Here is an 18,462-nt window from a genome sequence, read left to right as displayed (position 1 = left end):
GCCAGCTCGGTGGCCTAGTGTTTAAGTTTGGTGCTCCTGCTTTGAGGCCTGGATTCAGTGCCCAAGTGTGGATGTGCATCACTTGTCAGTGACCATGCTGTGGCGGCAACCCACATACAAAGTGGAGGAGGATTGGCACAGATGTTAGCTTAGGGAAAATTGTCCTCAAGCAAAAAGAAGAAGATTGGCAACAGATGTTAGCTCAGGGTGAATCTTCCTCACCACAAAAAAAAAAAAAAAAAGTCTATAAACCCTGGTTTCAAAAGCAGCTGAAGGCTCATAAATGCATTTTTATATATATTCTCAGTTTAGTCATGACTATTAAATATGTTTTCCTTAGTCAAATTTCCTTTTAAGTTTATATTTCAGTACCAAAAATAACTCATTCAGGTAGTTTAAAATTTTAGAATCTACATCAATACTATTTCAACAAATGAGAATCATTCCTCTTACACTGAAAAATTTTTTGAGATAAAGGTACCTGATTTACTTATTTAAGAGGTCTATTCAAATAATTAGAGTGTTCTTATATTTGCACACCTCTCACAATGACCAATTTGTAGTTTCTATCTCCTTTCTAGAAATGTTTCTCAAATAATTTACATTCACACATAGAGCACGCAAGTCTAAAAGTAAGCAATATTTCAATGACCAATGTAAGGTGCTTAGCATGGTCCCTTATGAACAGTAGGAACTTAATAAGTTATATTTCCCTTCTGCCATCAACTTTTTTGCACTATAGGTTTAATCAAGCATTTAAAAAGCTATTTGGCAGTATGAATCTCCAAAAAAGAACAGAGGCAAGTTTTAATTCAAGTAGTGACTATGAATCAATTCCTTGAGAGTGACAACCATTTTTATCAAGATAAGCATTAATCCTAATAGAAAGTGATTCTTACATTTCTCGTCCATTGCCAGACATCTTGAATCCACCAAAGGGGCACTGGGGAGATACCACACTATAGCAATTCACCCTGAAAAGAAAAGAAGTACATTAGAGATCATGCTAATTATTTAGTATGTTATTTAGAAACAATTCCTAAATTTGGGATTTTACAAGTTCAGAAAGCTCTTTAAGAACTCCATTAATTTCAATATAACATACTCATTTCGATAAAAAAGTAACTCTGTAAATTAGATTGCAGAAGCATAAGTAAGTATATGCATATATACTACCCACAAACAAATAGAATGGTACAACTCTGTGTGTGGATAGCCATTTTGGAAGGACATCATGTCCCTTAGAAGTTGTAATTTGAATTGTAAAAGATAGAATAGCCAGTTGCCATCGGAGGAAGGATACGGTTTGCTAGAGAGTGGAGTTTTTTGGTTGGGGGTTCTTTACTGCCTATATTCAATAAGCTTTGTAATTCTCATGAGAGTTGTGTGCTTAACAGGCTGGAATCCATTTTCTTTTGCAATTTGAATATGCGTCACAGTACTCAGTTCACTATTTTTCATTAATTTTTCAATATGTTGCTTAAACTCAGGCTTTGGGAAGAGTTGGATTTCATGACGAATTTGTTTATTCCTTGCCATATTTCTGAACAAATACAATTTAAAAAACATGAATAATTAGAGTTAAAGAAAAAATGATGATAAAGATCAAGACAAGGGAGAAAAATCAGAATGCAGTTATGCAGGACACAAACAATTTGTCTAGCTTTAAATTTCCTGGTGGCGAAAGTGAACAGCAAAATCTAATTACCTACGTGATTCTCATTATACACAAGAGAGAAAAACACTATTTAAGGGAGAAACAATGTTCTTTTAAAATATTTTCCCCCCCTTCATGCTATTATAATAGGTAAACAATATTATGACTTACAAATAAATTGTATTATGCTTGGAAGAGTTTGGTTACTAATTTGATCCTGAGATAGCATTCAGATGTCTTCTCAGTTACAGTAATTACTGCTCCAGTTCCCAGAGTTCCGTATTCTCATTGGACCACAGAGTTCTTACCTAGTCTCTCTCTGATGACGATAGTTTCTTAAATAATTTTACACCTTTAAAAGACAACTTGTCCCAGCTTTGTTTAATTGTTCTTTAAACCACAGAATCAGATCCCTACTTTGAAATTATGGGTAAAATCCCAACAACTCTGGAATTAAAAAGTTATCCTGAAAACATCAAGTGCCTACCATGTCTGGGACCATGCTAGAACATTATTATGGTCTACAACATATAGCAATAAGAATATGGTCACCTCTGTTTTAATAGCATAGAAATTCCTGATTGAGGATTCCCACACTACTGGGTGGAATGATGTCATAACAACTTTCTTAATCCAGCAGGAATAGAGCATTCTGTTATTCCAAAGTCAAAATCTGAAACTTGTCTTTGTTAAAAAGTGCAGAAAATGAGTTTGCTGTTTTGACTGTACACTGGAAATGAAATGATTTTAGGATAACTAAACAGAGAACTGAGAAATATTCATTTAGAGAAATTTGTAAGTTCAAAATGATCAGCCTTGTCAATTGACTCTCCTTCCATGATCCTTTTTTGTTGTAAAGAAAGGAGGTTGCTATGCTCAGAAACCCTAGTCTGCCCCTTTGTACCTGAGTGATATTGGGAAGGTTATCTAGTCTCTCTAAGTAGGTTCCCTCCTCTGTACAATGGGAGCGATGATATTTAATACGGTTGTTTCAAGGCATCAGTAAGATGATGTATAGAACGTGCTTCTTATAGTGCTTGGTAGCTAATAGGTCTTTAGTAAATGGAGATAATATACATACATGCAACAGCAATGCTGAATTTTATTAATTTTATCACAGGAAAATTCTACAGTAATCACTAACCATACTGATTATTTAAGAAGAACTCACTCTATTTTATTTAAGAGTCTCTGAAAGAAGACGCCCCATTATAGAAAGAATCAGGCTTTTGAGCAGTGGTCCTCATTCCTGGTGGCACAGTAGAATCACGTGGGACCTTTGAAAAATACTCTTTAAATAAAAGGCCTATGCCCTGACTCGGTCACAGAGATTGGTATACTTGGTGGGTTTGATGTACTCCCTCCTCCACCCCAAACCAGTTTATACACCTTTAAAGCTCCCCAGATGACTCTGATGTACAGCTAGTGTTGAGAATCACTGCTGTAGAGTCTGAAAATAGGTCTGAATCTCAGCTGCCAGTTATCGTACGACCTTGATAAATTATTTAACCTGGCTAAGCTTCCATTTTTTCATCAGTAAATTTGACATAACAGTTAAGCAGTTGTTGCAAACTAAAATAAGATAACATAAAGAATGCAGTGCAGTGCCTAGCATACAGTACATAGTAACTAAATGATGACTCTCTCTTTGGTTAGGAAAAAAGATTCTAGAGCTATCAAGAAGGGCAAGGATTGCTTGGTGGACTCTTTTTTTTTTTTTTTTTTAAGGGAGATTAGCCCTGAGCTAACATCTGCTGCCAATCCTCCTCTTTTTGCTGAGGAAGATTGGCCCTGAGCTAACATCCATGGCCATCTTCCTCTACTTTACATGTGAGGCACCTGCCACAGCATGGCTTGATAAATGGTGTGTAGGTCCATGCCCGGGATCCAAACTGGTAAACAATGGGCCACCAAAGTGGAGTGCACAAACTTAACCGCTCCATCATGGGGCCAGCCCCTTGGCTGACTCTTAAGGAGAAATACTTTTCGATGTCTAGTGGATTTTTAACCGGAGTAGGTGTGACATTACTGAGAAGGAAAATAATCTTGGGCCATTGTCAGGACTGAGGGGAGAAAGTGAGGTTTCACAGGCCAAAAATTACCAACAAAGCAGTCCAGGGACTGAGGGCTCGGTAGAGAATTACAACAGCCTGAGAGGTATAAAAATCAGAGGCGTAAACCAGGTCAGAAATGAGAGGGACATGCTCCTCCAAACTCAATACATTCTTCCAAATTAAGATCTTCAGACATCTCTAATAATCCCAGAGTAAAAAGCTGATGTAAGAATTAAATGTTTGCATACGTAAGGGCACCAAATAAATATTGTCCTATTATTTAATTAGCTTGATTAAAACACAAGTTTTTTCTCCTTTGTGGATAGCATAGTACCAAGTGCCTAGAAACAACTGTTACTAGAAAATAGTAACACTTATCTTGCATTACCCAAACATCAATAAAATATTTTGAGCAAGCAATTTCAGGAGGCTGGATAGAATAAAAGAAAAACACCCTTCTCAAGTTCTTCTAATGTAGCAGGGTTTGTTTGGTTTGTTTTTGTTTTTTTAAGGCAGCAACTGCTTTTCCAGCAGGCCATGTGATTCCAAAGGAAAAATCAATGTCTGAAAAGGTTCAAAATAACCTGTTGACATGGTTAACATTGAAAAGGCGATATTGCATAGGTTTGACTTACCACACCGTCCCGGACTGCAGAGCGGCAGAGACTGTGATGGCTTTGTCAAGGTCTTTGGTAAAGATTCCTGCTGATAAGCCATAGGTGGTATTGTTTGCTCTCTTGATCACGTCATCTAAAGATTTAAACTTCATGATTTGCTGCACTGGCCCAAATATCTATACCGCAAGAAATGAATGAAATAAATTAAAGTAATAGGTTAAAACTAAATATTTTAAATGGTACTGTAGGTTTTTCCCCTACAAACTATTCTAAGTTGATTAAGATTTTGCTTCTCATCTCAAACCTCTGTGTAAGAATCAAAATGGCAGCTGCTGGAATGGTAGGCTAAGGCAGGCAGTGGTCATGTGTAAATTCTCTTTGGAACCAAGGGGGTACAAAAAAAAAAAAATAAGGCGGGGCCGGCCGGGTGGCCGAGCGGTTAAGTTAGCGCGTTCTGCTGTGGGGGCCCAGGGTTTCACTGGTTTGGATCCTGGGCGCGGACATGGCACCGCTCGTCAGGCCACGTTGAAGCAGCGTCCCTTATGCCACAACTAGAGGGACCTGCAACTAGGATATACAACTATGTACCAGGGGGGATTTGGGGAGATAAAGCAGAAAAAAAAAAAAAGACAATATTCACTTTCTAGAATTGGAATTAGGCTTCCAAGAACATACCTATTGTGCATGAAATCATTTACTTTGGAGTTCCTTTTCCATTTAGGAATGTTTTAAATTCTCTTCCTAGTTTTCCTCATCTTCTAAGACTCTACATAAAAGCCCGAGAAAGCAAAGCTTGATCTACTGGATAAACAAGTGGGCAATGACTGATAATAATAACTATGTTTTAAACATCAGTGTAGTATTGACTATAATATCAACTACTCTACTGGACTTAGATATTTTCATAATTAGCCAAGTTGGTTGAAACAACAAGAATTTTTGTTCAGATTCTACTCTTTAGCCAAATCTTATGCAATTCACATATACCCGACGGAACAATTCACCACTGCAAGAGCTTAAATCCTCAGGCACCTTGCACTCACCAAAGGATAAGTTCATTGGTAATGACTGTAATCACAGGGCAGAAAACAAAAATCACAATTTGCTCAATTCCAGCCTAAATCACTCCTTCATTTTTGCTAGACTCTCTAGTTAGTGCAGCTCAGATTCAACTCATCCTGTATCTCATCCCCAGATGGGAGAAAAACAACTGGGTTTTCTCTCAAAAATCAAGCTGCTATATTATTTTTCCATAAAACGTTTATTAAAATTAAATGAAAGAGGGGCTTCTCTGAAAGTTACCAGAATTTTCTGGGAAATATAAATGAGAGGATACAAAAATCTACAAAGGTAAATAGTTTTCTGGTGTTCATCATTAATCTAAGTGTTGGAGGGGGGATGGCTACCATTCAACAGAGGTTGAGTGTAAACCCTAAATTGTAAATCTAATCTTGACATTGTAACCCAGGAACTGGATATATAGCAGCTTTCATAACAAACATATTAATATCTCACATAATTTTAAGTGAACACAGCATGTGGCTCCAGGATCCTATTTTGAAGTGGCCCACAAGCTGTCCTACTATGTATATTACAAGAATACAATGAATGTTTCTTTGATTGAAGATTTTTTCCCTAGTCCTTTCTGTCTTCTATTGACCAAGATACACAAGAACAATAGCTCTAATAGACAAATATTTGTCAATAAATGCAAAAGTTACAAATCAGTTGAGCGCTGAATTGATGTGGAGAAACTACGTATGTTTGGTTATTCATATGCATTTGCTTTTTCATCTTTCCATTTATTTCATGTTTGCAAATCTGATTCTGCACTGCTCCCCTGGTTTGATGACATTTTGGGGGGCAAAGAAAATAACTCTTCTAGATTCTCTGTCATATCATAGACATGAAATACAAGTTTATTGAATGAAAGGGTAATGATTCAATACATCTGAGTTATTAGTGCCATCTTATTGTCACGTATCATGTAACACCTTCATAGGCTGAAGCCAATGAATCATCTCTGTATTTCTTAAAAGCTTTCAGTGCCCATGAGGTAGATTATTTACAATTCCTAAACACAAACTAGCCTTTCTTAGTTATATGTCATATGTCTGGATAACATTCTTTTTGATGTTAATTAGTTTTTTTAACTAATTAATTTAACTGCAATATGTTTGTCTAGAAAATTAGGAAATGCAACAGCTAAAAAACATAGAACCAAGAGCACATGAAAGGTGAGGAGTAATGTAGGGGATGAACGCTGTTTTCATATATATGAATGGCTCTTAGTGGAAAAAAGCCACAGGGCAGATATGGGACGAGCAGGTAGAATATAAGAGGAGGGATTCCTAGAGAGCCAGTGGCAGAACTTTCTAGTGCTTGACATTCTCCAAATGTGGAAATGCCTAAGAAATAGTGTGTTGCCTATTGATGATGTTGTTTAAAAAGGCACTGGCTGGCTATTGGTCAGGAGCAAACCGATGGACATAATGGGGGGTTGGAGAGGTGGCCTTACTTGATTCTTCTAGATTTATTATACTGTCTATAATTCTGTAACGGCAGTAATGGACATGTGTATATTGAAATTAGAAATACCATTTGCAGTCGCTCAAAAATACTTAGGTATAAATCTAATAAAATATTTATGGGAAATGTATACTGAAAACTACAAAATGCTATGAAAGAAATCAAAGAAGCTATAAATAAATGAAGAAACTACCATGTTCAATGACTGGAAGATTCGATATAATTAATATGTTAATTCTCCCTAAATTGATAGACTTGTTTAAAACAATTCCTCTCAAAATTCCAGCAAGATACTTTAGATATATATATATATGGGCAAGGTTATTCTAAAATGTATATGAAAAAGCAAAGGAACTAGGACAGCTAAAATAATTTTGAAAAAGAAGAATACAGTGGGAGGACTCAGTCTTCCCAATTTCAAGACTTATTATATAGCTACCATAATAAGAGAATATTGCAAGAGAAATAGACACATAGAGCAATGGAACAGAATAGGGAACCCACAAATTGATACCCATAATATGCACAACTTAATTTTGACAAAGTTGCAAAAGTAATGGAATGGAAGAAAAACTGTCTTTTCAACAAATGATACTGGACCAATTGGACATCCATAGGCAAAAAACCAAAAACAAAACAACAACCTTGACTTAAGTTTCATACCTTATATTAAAATTAACCTGAAATGGATCACATACTTAAACGAAAAAACATACAGGAAAATGTCTTTTGTATCCGGGGTAAACAAAGAATTCATAGAGTTGACCCCAAAAATACTACCCATGAAAGGAAAAATGGATATTGATTTTCCTCAAAATTAAAACTTTTATTCTGAGAAAGACCCTTCTAAGGAGAGGAAATGACAAACTACAGACTGGGAGAAAATATTTGCAAACTACATATCCGACAAAAGACTAGCATTTAGAATATAAAAAGAACTCAAAACTCAACAGTAAAAAGCAAAGAATCCAATTAGAGCATGGGCAAAAGACATGAAGAGACCTTTCATCAAGGAAGATATCAGGTGGCAAATAAGTAAGCAAGGAAAAGATGATCAACATCATTAGCCATTAAGGAAATGCAGATTTAAACCACAATGAACTATCACTATACATCTATCAGAATGGCTAAAATAAAAAACAGTTACAACATCAAACATTAGCAAGGATGCAGAGAAACTGGATCACTCATACATTGTTAATGGGAATGTGAAATTTTTCAGCCATTCTGGAAAACAGTTTGGCAGTTTCTTAAAAAATGGCATCTACCGTATGACCCAGCAATTGTACTCCTGGGCATTTATCCAAGAGAAATGAAGACTTACGTTTACACAAAAACCTGTATACCAATGTTTATAGCAGGGCTATTCATAGTAGCCCTAAACTGGGAACATTCCAGAAGTTCTTCAATGTGTAAATGATTAAATGAACCATGGTACAGCCATACTATGGAATACTACTCAGCAATACAACAGAACAAACTATCCTTACACATAACAACCTAGATAAATCTATGGAGAACTATGCTGAGTGAAAAAAAGCCAATCCCAAAAGGTTACATGAAGCCTGATGCCACTTATTTAACATTCTTGAAATGATAAAATTATAGAAATGGAGAACAGATTGGTGGTTAAGGGAAAGCCAAGGTGGGGTAGGAGGGACACGGACTTGTCTATCAAAGGGAAACATGAGGGATTCACTTGGTGATGAAATGTTCAGTATCTTGACTGTATCAATTTCAGCATACTTGCTATGACATTACACTGTAGTTTGGTCAGATACTATCATTGAAGGAAACTAGGTAAAGACTACATGAGATTTTTCTGTATTATTTCTCACAGCAGCAATTATCCCAAAATAAGTTTAACCAAACCAAAACAAAGCAAAAAAAAAAAAAAAAAACCCTGCATCTCGCTATCCTTTTCCAATCATTTTCAAATGTATTATTTCCAAAGGAGAAAAAGTAACAATGAAGATGGAACTTTCTTTGCCATTACTTTAAATATCTGAAGGAAGCACCTAGAAATTGTTAAGGCATCCTGATCTGTGTTTGGCTGAATATCCTCAGCCTGCCCAATGAATTCCTTACTGTTTTTGGCCTTGATCACAAATAACTTAAACCTTTATCAGTAACAGAAATGAGGAGTAACATTTACTGAGAGACATGTTCAAAGAGTTGATAATTTTAAAGAGACACTTTGTAAACACACATGCGGACAAAATACGGGCAACAAAGGGAACAGAACAGAATGAAACCATTTACCTCCTCTTTGGCAATGCGCATCTCATCTGAAACATTAGAGAAAACGGTTGGCTGGATAAAGTAGCCTTTATTTCCCCACGGACCTCCACCACACTCCAGTTTGGCTCCTTCTTTCTTCCCACTCTCAATGAGGTCAAGTATTTTTTCATATTGTTCCTTATCAATCTGTTTGAAAAATCCCACACGAAAAGGAAAAAAAAATTAGCAGCTTGTGAAGATAATACATTGCCTGGCCTGTTAACGAAGGCTTCAAAATGCCAGGATATTGTTACTAAGTCAAATAATGAGTCAAAACAGCTGACAGAGGCTCAGATTCTTTCTTTGGGTATATTTTATTCTCATGACTTTTCTGGAAAGAAACCTTGAAGATAAATATTTGTATTTAGTATTTGTTTTACAGTTACATCAGGAAAGTGTATGGGCACTGAAAACGCATCAACATTTTCACACAAGTGTCATTTATTTAGCCTGGAAGAAATGCCTGTTAACAAACACACTTACCTGGGAACTATAGTTCTAAATGAAATTTTAAAAAGTGAAAAGAGAAAAAGAGAACTTCGATACTGAGTTTGATTAAATATGACAATAGGAAAGCAGAAGCTTTAGGACTTTAGGAAGACTCCTAGTCTTCTGTTCGGTTCTCCTCATTCCTGATCATCCCCTCTGGCCAGATCCGTGCTGACCCAGCCTGGTCATCCTCCCCGGTTCAGGTCCCTCTGGGGCAGTCTGTAGGTCTGGTTCCACTTTCTGGCCTGTCCTGATTGTTACCATCCTGCTTTGTTAAATGGGCCATATATAAATATATGACAAGAATTACAGAACTTAAATGGTTTGTTAATATTTTTATAAGGGAAAAAAATGAGTCCAGAGTTTTGACTGGAACCACTAGGAACACATACCTCTCCTCCATGCATGAGAATTGGGGCTACCTATTGCTTCAGTCCCTGTTCTGGGAGGTTGAAAGATTGGGTGACTCTTCTAGCCCAAATCACTGGTGAAGACTGCCTTGTCTCTCTCAGGTGTGGCTGGGGTTAAGTTTTAAAACGGAAAACATCAGAGATCCAAGAGGTAAGGTGGGGGCCTCTGTCCAGTTTAACTTGTCTCTTTTCACTACTTAAAATGTGTTGTTCTTTATCTTCTTTGACTCTGCAATCTCCCCCATCTTCCAAGGCCCAGACAAAGGTTTCATAAATGTCTGACTGCTCACACCCCAGTTCCCATATCCAATTAGATTAAGTGCTATTTGAAACGAGAAACCATTTTCTAAAATTTGGCACAATATTTGGTACAATATTGCTCAATGCTCCTCAGTGCACAATATTTAATTGAATATTCCAGAAAGAGAACATTCCTTTATTTCCAGCAGATTAAGAAAGTTATAATGTTGGTTTAATAGGAAGACACATTTAAATTACCATGTAATATTTAATAAAACCAGACTAACAGGTTGTGCCCTAGGTATTTGGGTAGCTTTGCTTGGTTAAGATATATTCCAGTCTGTCCATAAATAGTCAAGATCTATGCACTTCCACACAAAGCTGCTTCTCTGGCCTATTCCAAGATATTAACTTGCCTACGCCCTCAAAAATTGCAATTTCTTTCTTTTTGGTTTTTATTTCAAGATGTGTTTCCCAAATCATGGCCTTTCCCTGCCTGTGACCAGAGCGGACACTTGGTAATAATCTGATCCCTGCTTATGCCCTGGGTGATAGAGGCTGAAAGAATTTGTTTGCTGGAAAACTTAGATGATCACTAATTTCTAAAAATTCAGGACTTTATATTTTAATGTCTTGCTACCGACAATGCGGTCCTACAACCAGCAGCTCCAGCATGACCTGGTGGCCAAATGCTCTTCTCAGGCCCCACTCCAGACCTCCTGCCTCAGAATTTGCATTTTTAACAAGATCCTCAGGTGATTTAAGTGCACAGGGAAGATTCAGAACATTGCACTAGAGTTTAAGACGAATGACAGAAATTTTCACTTTATGCTTAAGGAGCTATTCCATTTGGTCTGGCTAATTTTGATTCACCATAAATACAAACCTTCAGAAGGTTTCAGATTGACCCTATCTGAACTTAGCCTTCCTTCTGGCCCTCAGGAACCTCTCCCTAATGCTAGGATATAGCAAGGGCTCTTTACTGTGTGATAGGCCGTCAGCTCAGGGGCTAGTCTGTGAAATGGGATAGGGCACGGTATTGTTGTAACATTCTCAAAGTATACATTTCGATGTCTTTGAATGTGCAAATTCTTTGGTTCCTTAGGGTTGATCGGTTAAAAAAGAAGGCAAATTGAGAAATGACACTGACACATCCTTCAAATTATCTGGAAACCACAGACCAACAAGAGCAATGAGAGTAGATATATGAAGTTACTGATCTGCAATGATAATTGTATCATAGGTATAAATGGAAGCATGCCTTTTTTATTTATTTAACAGGAATTTGAGCATGTACTATGAACCAGGCACTCAGATGGATGCTTTATATAGGTTATCTCATTTTACTATACAAGGACTCCTCAAAATTGATTTTACTACCCCCTATTTTACGGATGAGAAAACAGCCTTAGGGAGGTTAGATTTTAAATCCAGCCTTTAACACAAAAGCCCATCTCTCTGCACTGCGACAAGAGGCGACTCTGCTGATAATGTGAGTACATTTTACGTGGATGTCATCACTTCTTTTTCAAATGAAGATGGTGATTTTTCCATATTGTTAAGGAAAATGCACATTTTTGTCTATGAAATCAAACTGGAAAGGCACTTTACCAATAAAGAATTTACATATATATATGCTTCTACACACACACACACACATATATATAAAAGCTTAGTGAATGTCTCTTTCTATAAGCTCTTTCTTATAGCATATGGGTATTTTTAAAGATAAAGAAGCCCCAGAGGCTTTTCAGTCTTTTACTTCTCAAAGTCTCAAGATAGCTACTTACTCTATTTATTCAGTGCAACTTGTGATAAAAATCTATTCATTAATAGAGGTTAAAGTCCTATACTAAGCAGTTAGGTCACTGGATTATTTACTTAAGAATCCTATGAATAGGTATTTTCTTAAAGTCTATTTTAACTCTCTTCTCTTAGAAATACAGAGGTATTCTAGCCCAATTCTTGAGCCTCTGATTGAATTGTGCAGGTCTTCTAATGAGGGAACGTATTTTCATTTCCCAACAATGTTTAATATGAAGCATCTTAGATAGTCTCTTCCCTTCCCCTCTCTTCCCCTCTCCTCTCCTCTTCAGATATCTATCTACACATCTATCTTCTATCTATCTATCTATCCATCTATCTATCTATCTATCTAATGGGAAAAGTGTTTAACTTTTACATTGATAGATAGATAGACAATTTAGAGAGAGAAATAATCACAACTGAAAACTTTGAATCCCATCTTTTTTTTAGAATAGGAGACCAAGTCAAAATTGAACTTAATATATATCTTGGCATCTATTTGAAAAGTTACCAAATATGATCAAAATTAGCAAATACTATGTACTCCTTAAACTCAAAGATAATTAAAAAATATAATGGGATCAGGCTAAAACAACTTATTACTTGTCAGTTAAGTTATTTTAGAGATTTTAAGTTTGCCTAAGTCCTAAGATTTTCCTACTCGGATATCTTGGCACGAGCAGAGAAGCCAAGGCAGCCTTTTGACTTATCTAGACTGTGAACTCTGTGAGGTCAGATGGCACATCCTCCTTGTTTGTTTCGGCATTGCTAGGTACCTATCCCAGGGTTTAGCTGTTAGTAATGTTCAATAAATTTTGGTTAATCAAATTTAATTTTGCGAATAAGTCAAGGATGGTGTTTGTTTCAAATCAACAACATGGAACAGTGTATAATTTTTAGTGTGAAAGAATAAAGCCTATCAGCTTACTGTCTAGACTCTAGAGCCGGATTTCTCAACAGCAGCCCTATCGGTATTTTGAGCCAGATAATTCTTTGTTGTGGGGCTCTCCTGTGCATTGTAAGATGTTCAGCAGTATCCCTGCCCTCTACACACTAGATGCCAGTAGCACTACACCCTCCCCCAGTCATGGCAATCGAGAATGTCTTAGACATTGCCAAACGTCCTCTTTTGGAGGAGGGCAAAATCGTCCCCAGTTGAGAATCACTGCTCTGGATCAAGATCTGAAAGGACAGGAGTCAATTTAGAACCAAAGTCCAGGAGCTTGAACAACAGAAAACAAACAGAGGACTGTTTGGGTAAGAGAGAGAGAGAGAGACACCTTATTGATAATGGTTCTAAGTACACAGAAGAAAATGAGAACGCTGGGGAATAACTGGGTTTTAACTAAAAGGAGAAGTTTGCCACAAATTCAGGAACTCAGGACCTTTTAGGTCACTCATGTTACCGTTAGAAGGTCAGAGTAACTGAAGACTTTGGAAAGAATTTAGAGGCATGCTAGCTGCCTGTACCTGTGAGATGGAAGCTGAGACAAAGGTTTGATTCTGAGGAATAAATGATAGGATTGTATAAGAACTTCCAAGTGGATAGAGAACTGTACACAGGAATCAAGAGGTGTGCAGACTGAGGAACACAAATTCACAGCATTTGTTATTTTCCCTCACATCTGTAATTCCCAACACGTCTTTTAAACTGTTTCTAGACATGAAAACGGGACAACACAATAACAGGATGCTTTCTTTACCATGGAGATTTAGATTCATTGTTCTTTTAATCACCAAATTGATACCATATTGTGACCTAGGAATGTCCACGGATGGGAAGTAATCTCACTTAATAAAAACCAGGCCTAAAGAGGATACTTTACTCTTGTGCCCTATGAATGCTGTTCTGTCTATTGCATACTCACCTGGGGGCCTTGACTGACTCCTGGGGTCAGCGGATTTCCAAGAACATACTTTTTAGCCCTCTCAACACTCCTTCGAACAAACTCATCGTAAATTGATTCTTCCACAAAAAGCCGGGATGCAGCTACACAACATTGGCCTTGGTGGTAGAATAACGCTTGGTGTGTAACTTCAAGGGCGGTTTCCACTGCAAAGAAGACAGTCACATTAGAGAAGAGATATTTTCTAAAGATTACATATTTTTATACATATTTCTCACAGGCAACATGGTGGTATAGAAAAATCATGAGTTGTGTAGTCAGACCTAGATTCAATACATTCCACTTCTTATCAGCTGGTTGACAAATTAAATTTTCTGATCCTTTATTTGCTACAGAAATAACACTTTAATATGGGCATTGCCAAGAATGTAGAAAGCGTCATAAGATTAAATCTCACAGCAAAAGATTTTTCCAAAAATCTCCTCTTAATAATTAGTTAGATGACTGTGAATATTTCTTTCAGGCCTCAGATTTTAAATAAATAACAAAGAAAATATGCACTATCTATTATATTAAATAAAAATTTTAAAACATTCTTAGATACCCTGATCAATAGGAAAGGTGATATTTCTGAAAACAAAAACAAAACAAAAAGCCTAGTAATCAGAATTGCTTACTCACTTTACAACCTTAGTCTAGGAAGGACATTTCCCAGACCTATCTAAAGCGTGCCGTATTATTTCATATGTGCCTATAAACTCTCTTTATCTGTTTATTTGACATGAAAGAATGGGCTTTAAAAGGAAGAAATAGGTTGCTTCATTAGTTGATCCTAAACAAACAGAAGAAAGTTTTCTTAGCATGTTAATTTCTTAAATGTTAAGGATTTAATTCCACATTATAGCAATTGGATATGGTTATCTTTATTTTGCTAGCTAATCGTGTTTGCTGAGGTTATAGTGGAAGCAGTTTACAGAAAAGTTTGGTAAAATCAGGAACCTTGCCATGTTTATAGAATATACAATAAGATAGTATGCTCTGAAAAGTTTCAGTTGAGATCACAATACAGACATAGGCCAATTCCATGAGCCATTTGTGTTTATAGCTTTGTACTGATGATGCAGCTGATAAAGAGTTAGATGAGTGTTTGATTATCTATTTCGCTAATTGACTCGCATTTAGGAAATAATTGTGAATTCTGATAATACAATTAGAATGAACCTAGGCTATTACAGAGTAGAGTACTTTGTACTTATAGATTTCATATACGTAAATTCAATGGCACTTGTAAGGGGGAAAAAGAGAAATTACTTCAATAGTAGGTTTCATTTTCTTCCGGCCGTTTCATTGAATGAACGGATGACCCAGAGGGAAGGGAGAAGGCAAGTGTGAAACTGCTATCTCTCCAGTTGATCTTGGTCCACCATGTCTGAGTGTATCTCACAATGCTTAATGTGATGCCAATATTTAAAGACAGGGAATTAAAAAATTTATATATTATGACCCCTAAATGCCACACCAAACCAGGAAAAATAGTGTCTATGTTAGACTTATCTAGGTGCTATAGCTTTAGGAAGGTTTAAGAGACTTTCCAGAGTAATTTTGGACTCTGGGTAATGTCTTGCACTTTGATGTTAGAAGCAAACTCTTCTGTAAACTTCAAGTTCACTATATGGCATGGTCAGACACCAAAATAGAAGGGTGAAAAGTTAACAAAGTGGCTTCTACTCACAGTCAGCATCAGCAAACACAATGAAAGGGCTCTTTCCACCCAGCTCCAGGGTCACCCTCTTCAGATTGCTTTTCCCAGCAGCTTCTTTGATCAATTTGCCAACCTGAAATGGAGCGTTACAAAGGAGGCTTAATCCGCTCTCATGAAGGCAGGTTTCTTTAGCACTTTAAATCTATATAATGTTTGTGCCATAGTTCAGTTTCATTAGGGAGGAATATTAAATGGCATTTTTCAAGATTTGGCACCTTCAGATAGCAAAGGCTCCTCCATCCAAGCATAAACGCATGATGAATCAGAAAACCACTCATGAGAACGGAGGTATAGAACACGATGGCTGATCTTGATGTGCATGGCTAGACAGGTCAGTTTTCATTTTAATCAGAACTTCATCTTTCTACTGATCGATCTGACATATCATGATCCAACCATAACTTATTTATTTGACTTTTCACCCCTCTACTGAGATCCAGCAAACTCTGTCCAGACAAACCGGCATATTCACCACCACCTGCAGCTCAGCTCTCTCTCTTCCTCATTATATGCCCACTGACTTGGGCTGCCTCCAATCCTACCCTTCCTTGGGATCCAGCTCATATCTTAGCTCCTCTCCAAAGCCTTCTCTGATGACTTCAGGGGAACATGACCATTTCTTCCTCTGACCTCCCATAAAGCCTTCAGTCCTCCTTGGATTGTATTGTTTGTATACATATCAATTTCCCAGAGGTCACCTCCTCGGTAGCAGTGACAATGTCCTACCACTGCACGACTCTTCTCAGCACTATCTATCACAGTGGGCTCACTTAGCAGTTGATTGACTGATAGATCTCTCTCTTTCTGTTTTTCTTTCTCTCTATCTCCCTCTTTCTCCCTCTCTCTCCTTCTCTCCCTCCACATGGAGTTAGAAGAAAGAAATTGGATCTGTGCTCTGTGCTGCTGCCTCACTGAGGAATCTTACTGTTCTGGTTTCCTCTTTAATGCTAGTTGCCTTTCTTCAGAGAAAGACATTGTTTTCCTTTTTTTTTCTTTGTGGATCGCCTCCCATCAAGATTATCTCCTGTAGTTGTTTTTGTTTTTCCATCTCTAAAACCTGGACTGTTTTATAACTATTTCTTTGTTGTTATTTTTATCGAAGTCTTAATGCACAATGCAATCTTTGATTTTTTTAAAAAGATGATTTATTTTTTTTTATCCCCAAATCCCTCCAGTACATAGTTGTATATCTTAGTTGTGGGTTCTTCTAGTTGTGGCATGTGGGACACTGCCTCAACATGGCCTGATGAGTGGTGCCATGTCCACCCCCAGGATCTGAACTGGTGAAACCCTGGGCCGCCGAAGTGGAGAGCGTGAACTTAACCACTCAGCCACAGGGCCGGCCCCAAAAGATGATTCATTTTTATCTTGCTTCTTTTATTCTCTGTATTTCTTTTCCTACTTGACACAGCAGATTTTAATGAAGAGTTTCTGTCTCAGCTTAACAAAAGATAAGTAGATGCTTCCTGAGTATATGTTTATGTTTTATGTGATTGCTGAATTGACTGCTACTGTGCATTACAGGGTAAAGCATTAATTAATCTGCTAATATTTTCATCTTAATTAAAGATTTCATGTCCTAAATCAAACTCTTAAATGTAGGTTAATACAAATAAACTAAGAGTAGACTTGCAGTGGGGAGAGCCTGTCTGAAGCTTCTCTGATATCCCATTTTCCTTCCACAACATACTTTTCATGACCTCTTTCAAAAACCAAATTTTCATTTAAGGTGATTAGGAATCTTCTGTTTCCTAGATAATATTCTTTGCCTTTCCCCTTTGGAATTCTCTAAAGTCTTTCTGTATCTTTTTTGTTTTCTAACTTAGAAATGTTTACTAGAGAAATTTCATTAAATTTGATCATTTTTGTCATGGGGAAGGGAGTAAGATCAGAGGCATTTTTCTACAAGCTACAGATGTCAAAAGAACTAGAATGGGGAATGGTCAGAAGTATGAGTCAGGGAGAAAGTTTCGTCTTCTGCTTAGCACAAGTTCAGATGGCAAATAAAAGGTTTGCTTGAGTTTTCCCAAAGGTCTAGCTAAAGCCAGATCAAGGAAACACCAATTGCTGTCCTAGGATTTTGTTCGCTTATGTGGAAAAAAATAAAGGTTCATCATTTTCCCCAAAAAGGTCTGCAATGAAGAAAAAATAAGAACTATGAGGAATATGGCAAACAGTATGTTCCATGATATTGTGGCTTTGCCATGTGGGGCAGAGTAGTAAATGCTCCTGCAAATGTTGTAACGTTATGTCCTGCACAATGTGGGTAGGATTCTGTTTTAAATTAACCTAACGGGACATTGAAATTCTTAGAATGAAGGTCATTGCTACAACGACCATAAAATATGAAATCCATTGTTTGCTTCTTTCATGCCATTTGTCAAGTTCTCTACTGTCGCCAAGCAACAAACCTGAAGCTAAAAGAGAGCCCAGAAAGACTGATTTTTCTGTGTGGCTTTTAAAATCATCTAAGTCACACTTAATTCTGCAATGCTTATTCAGAAGTGGTTACTGGACTGGTTTTTGGAGATAACAATGAATAAGACAGTCTTTGAGGATGGTCACCAAGGGAGAGAGACACATGACAAAGCAATGGGCATGCGCTACCAGAATTATATATCATGGATAATGGGAACACAGATGGGGAGTTTTTAAGTTCAGGATGGTCCTGAGACTGCAGAGAAAGCTAGACAGGTAATGTGGTGGGAGCCACACTACAGTAGGTGTGGCCACGAATGAGCAAAAGCCTGGAGGAATGAAAAGATACATGG

General features: G+C 37.1%; 1 protein-coding gene across 1 annotated transcript in view; it reads right to left on the bottom strand.

The window, feature by feature from the left end:
* ALDH1A1 (aldehyde dehydrogenase 1 family member A1) overlaps positions 1-18,462 on the bottom strand; it is a 53,260-nt gene that overhangs the window by 4,959 nt on the left and 29,839 nt on the right. The window contains exons 8-12 of the mRNA XM_008541215.2: positions 15,662-15,764; positions 13,951-14,135; positions 9,120-9,284; positions 4,347-4,504; positions 900-974 (exon numbers count right to left, since the gene is read on the bottom strand). Coding sequence (XP_008539437.1) covers positions 900-974; positions 4,347-4,504; positions 9,120-9,284; positions 13,951-14,135; positions 15,662-15,764 — 686 coding nt within the window. The remainder of the gene's footprint in view (positions 1-899; positions 975-4,346; positions 4,505-9,119; positions 9,285-13,950; positions 14,136-15,661; positions 15,765-18,462) is intronic.

Source organism: Equus przewalskii, chromosome 22, assembly GCF_037783145.1.
Source record: "Equus przewalskii isolate Varuska chromosome 22, EquPr2, whole genome shotgun sequence".
In the NCBI taxonomy this organism is placed as follows: Eukaryota; Metazoa; Chordata; class Mammalia; order Perissodactyla; family Equidae; genus Equus; species Equus przewalskii.
The sequence above is the reverse complement of the archived record's forward strand: the minus strand, read 5'-3'. Positions and strand labels throughout refer to the sequence as shown.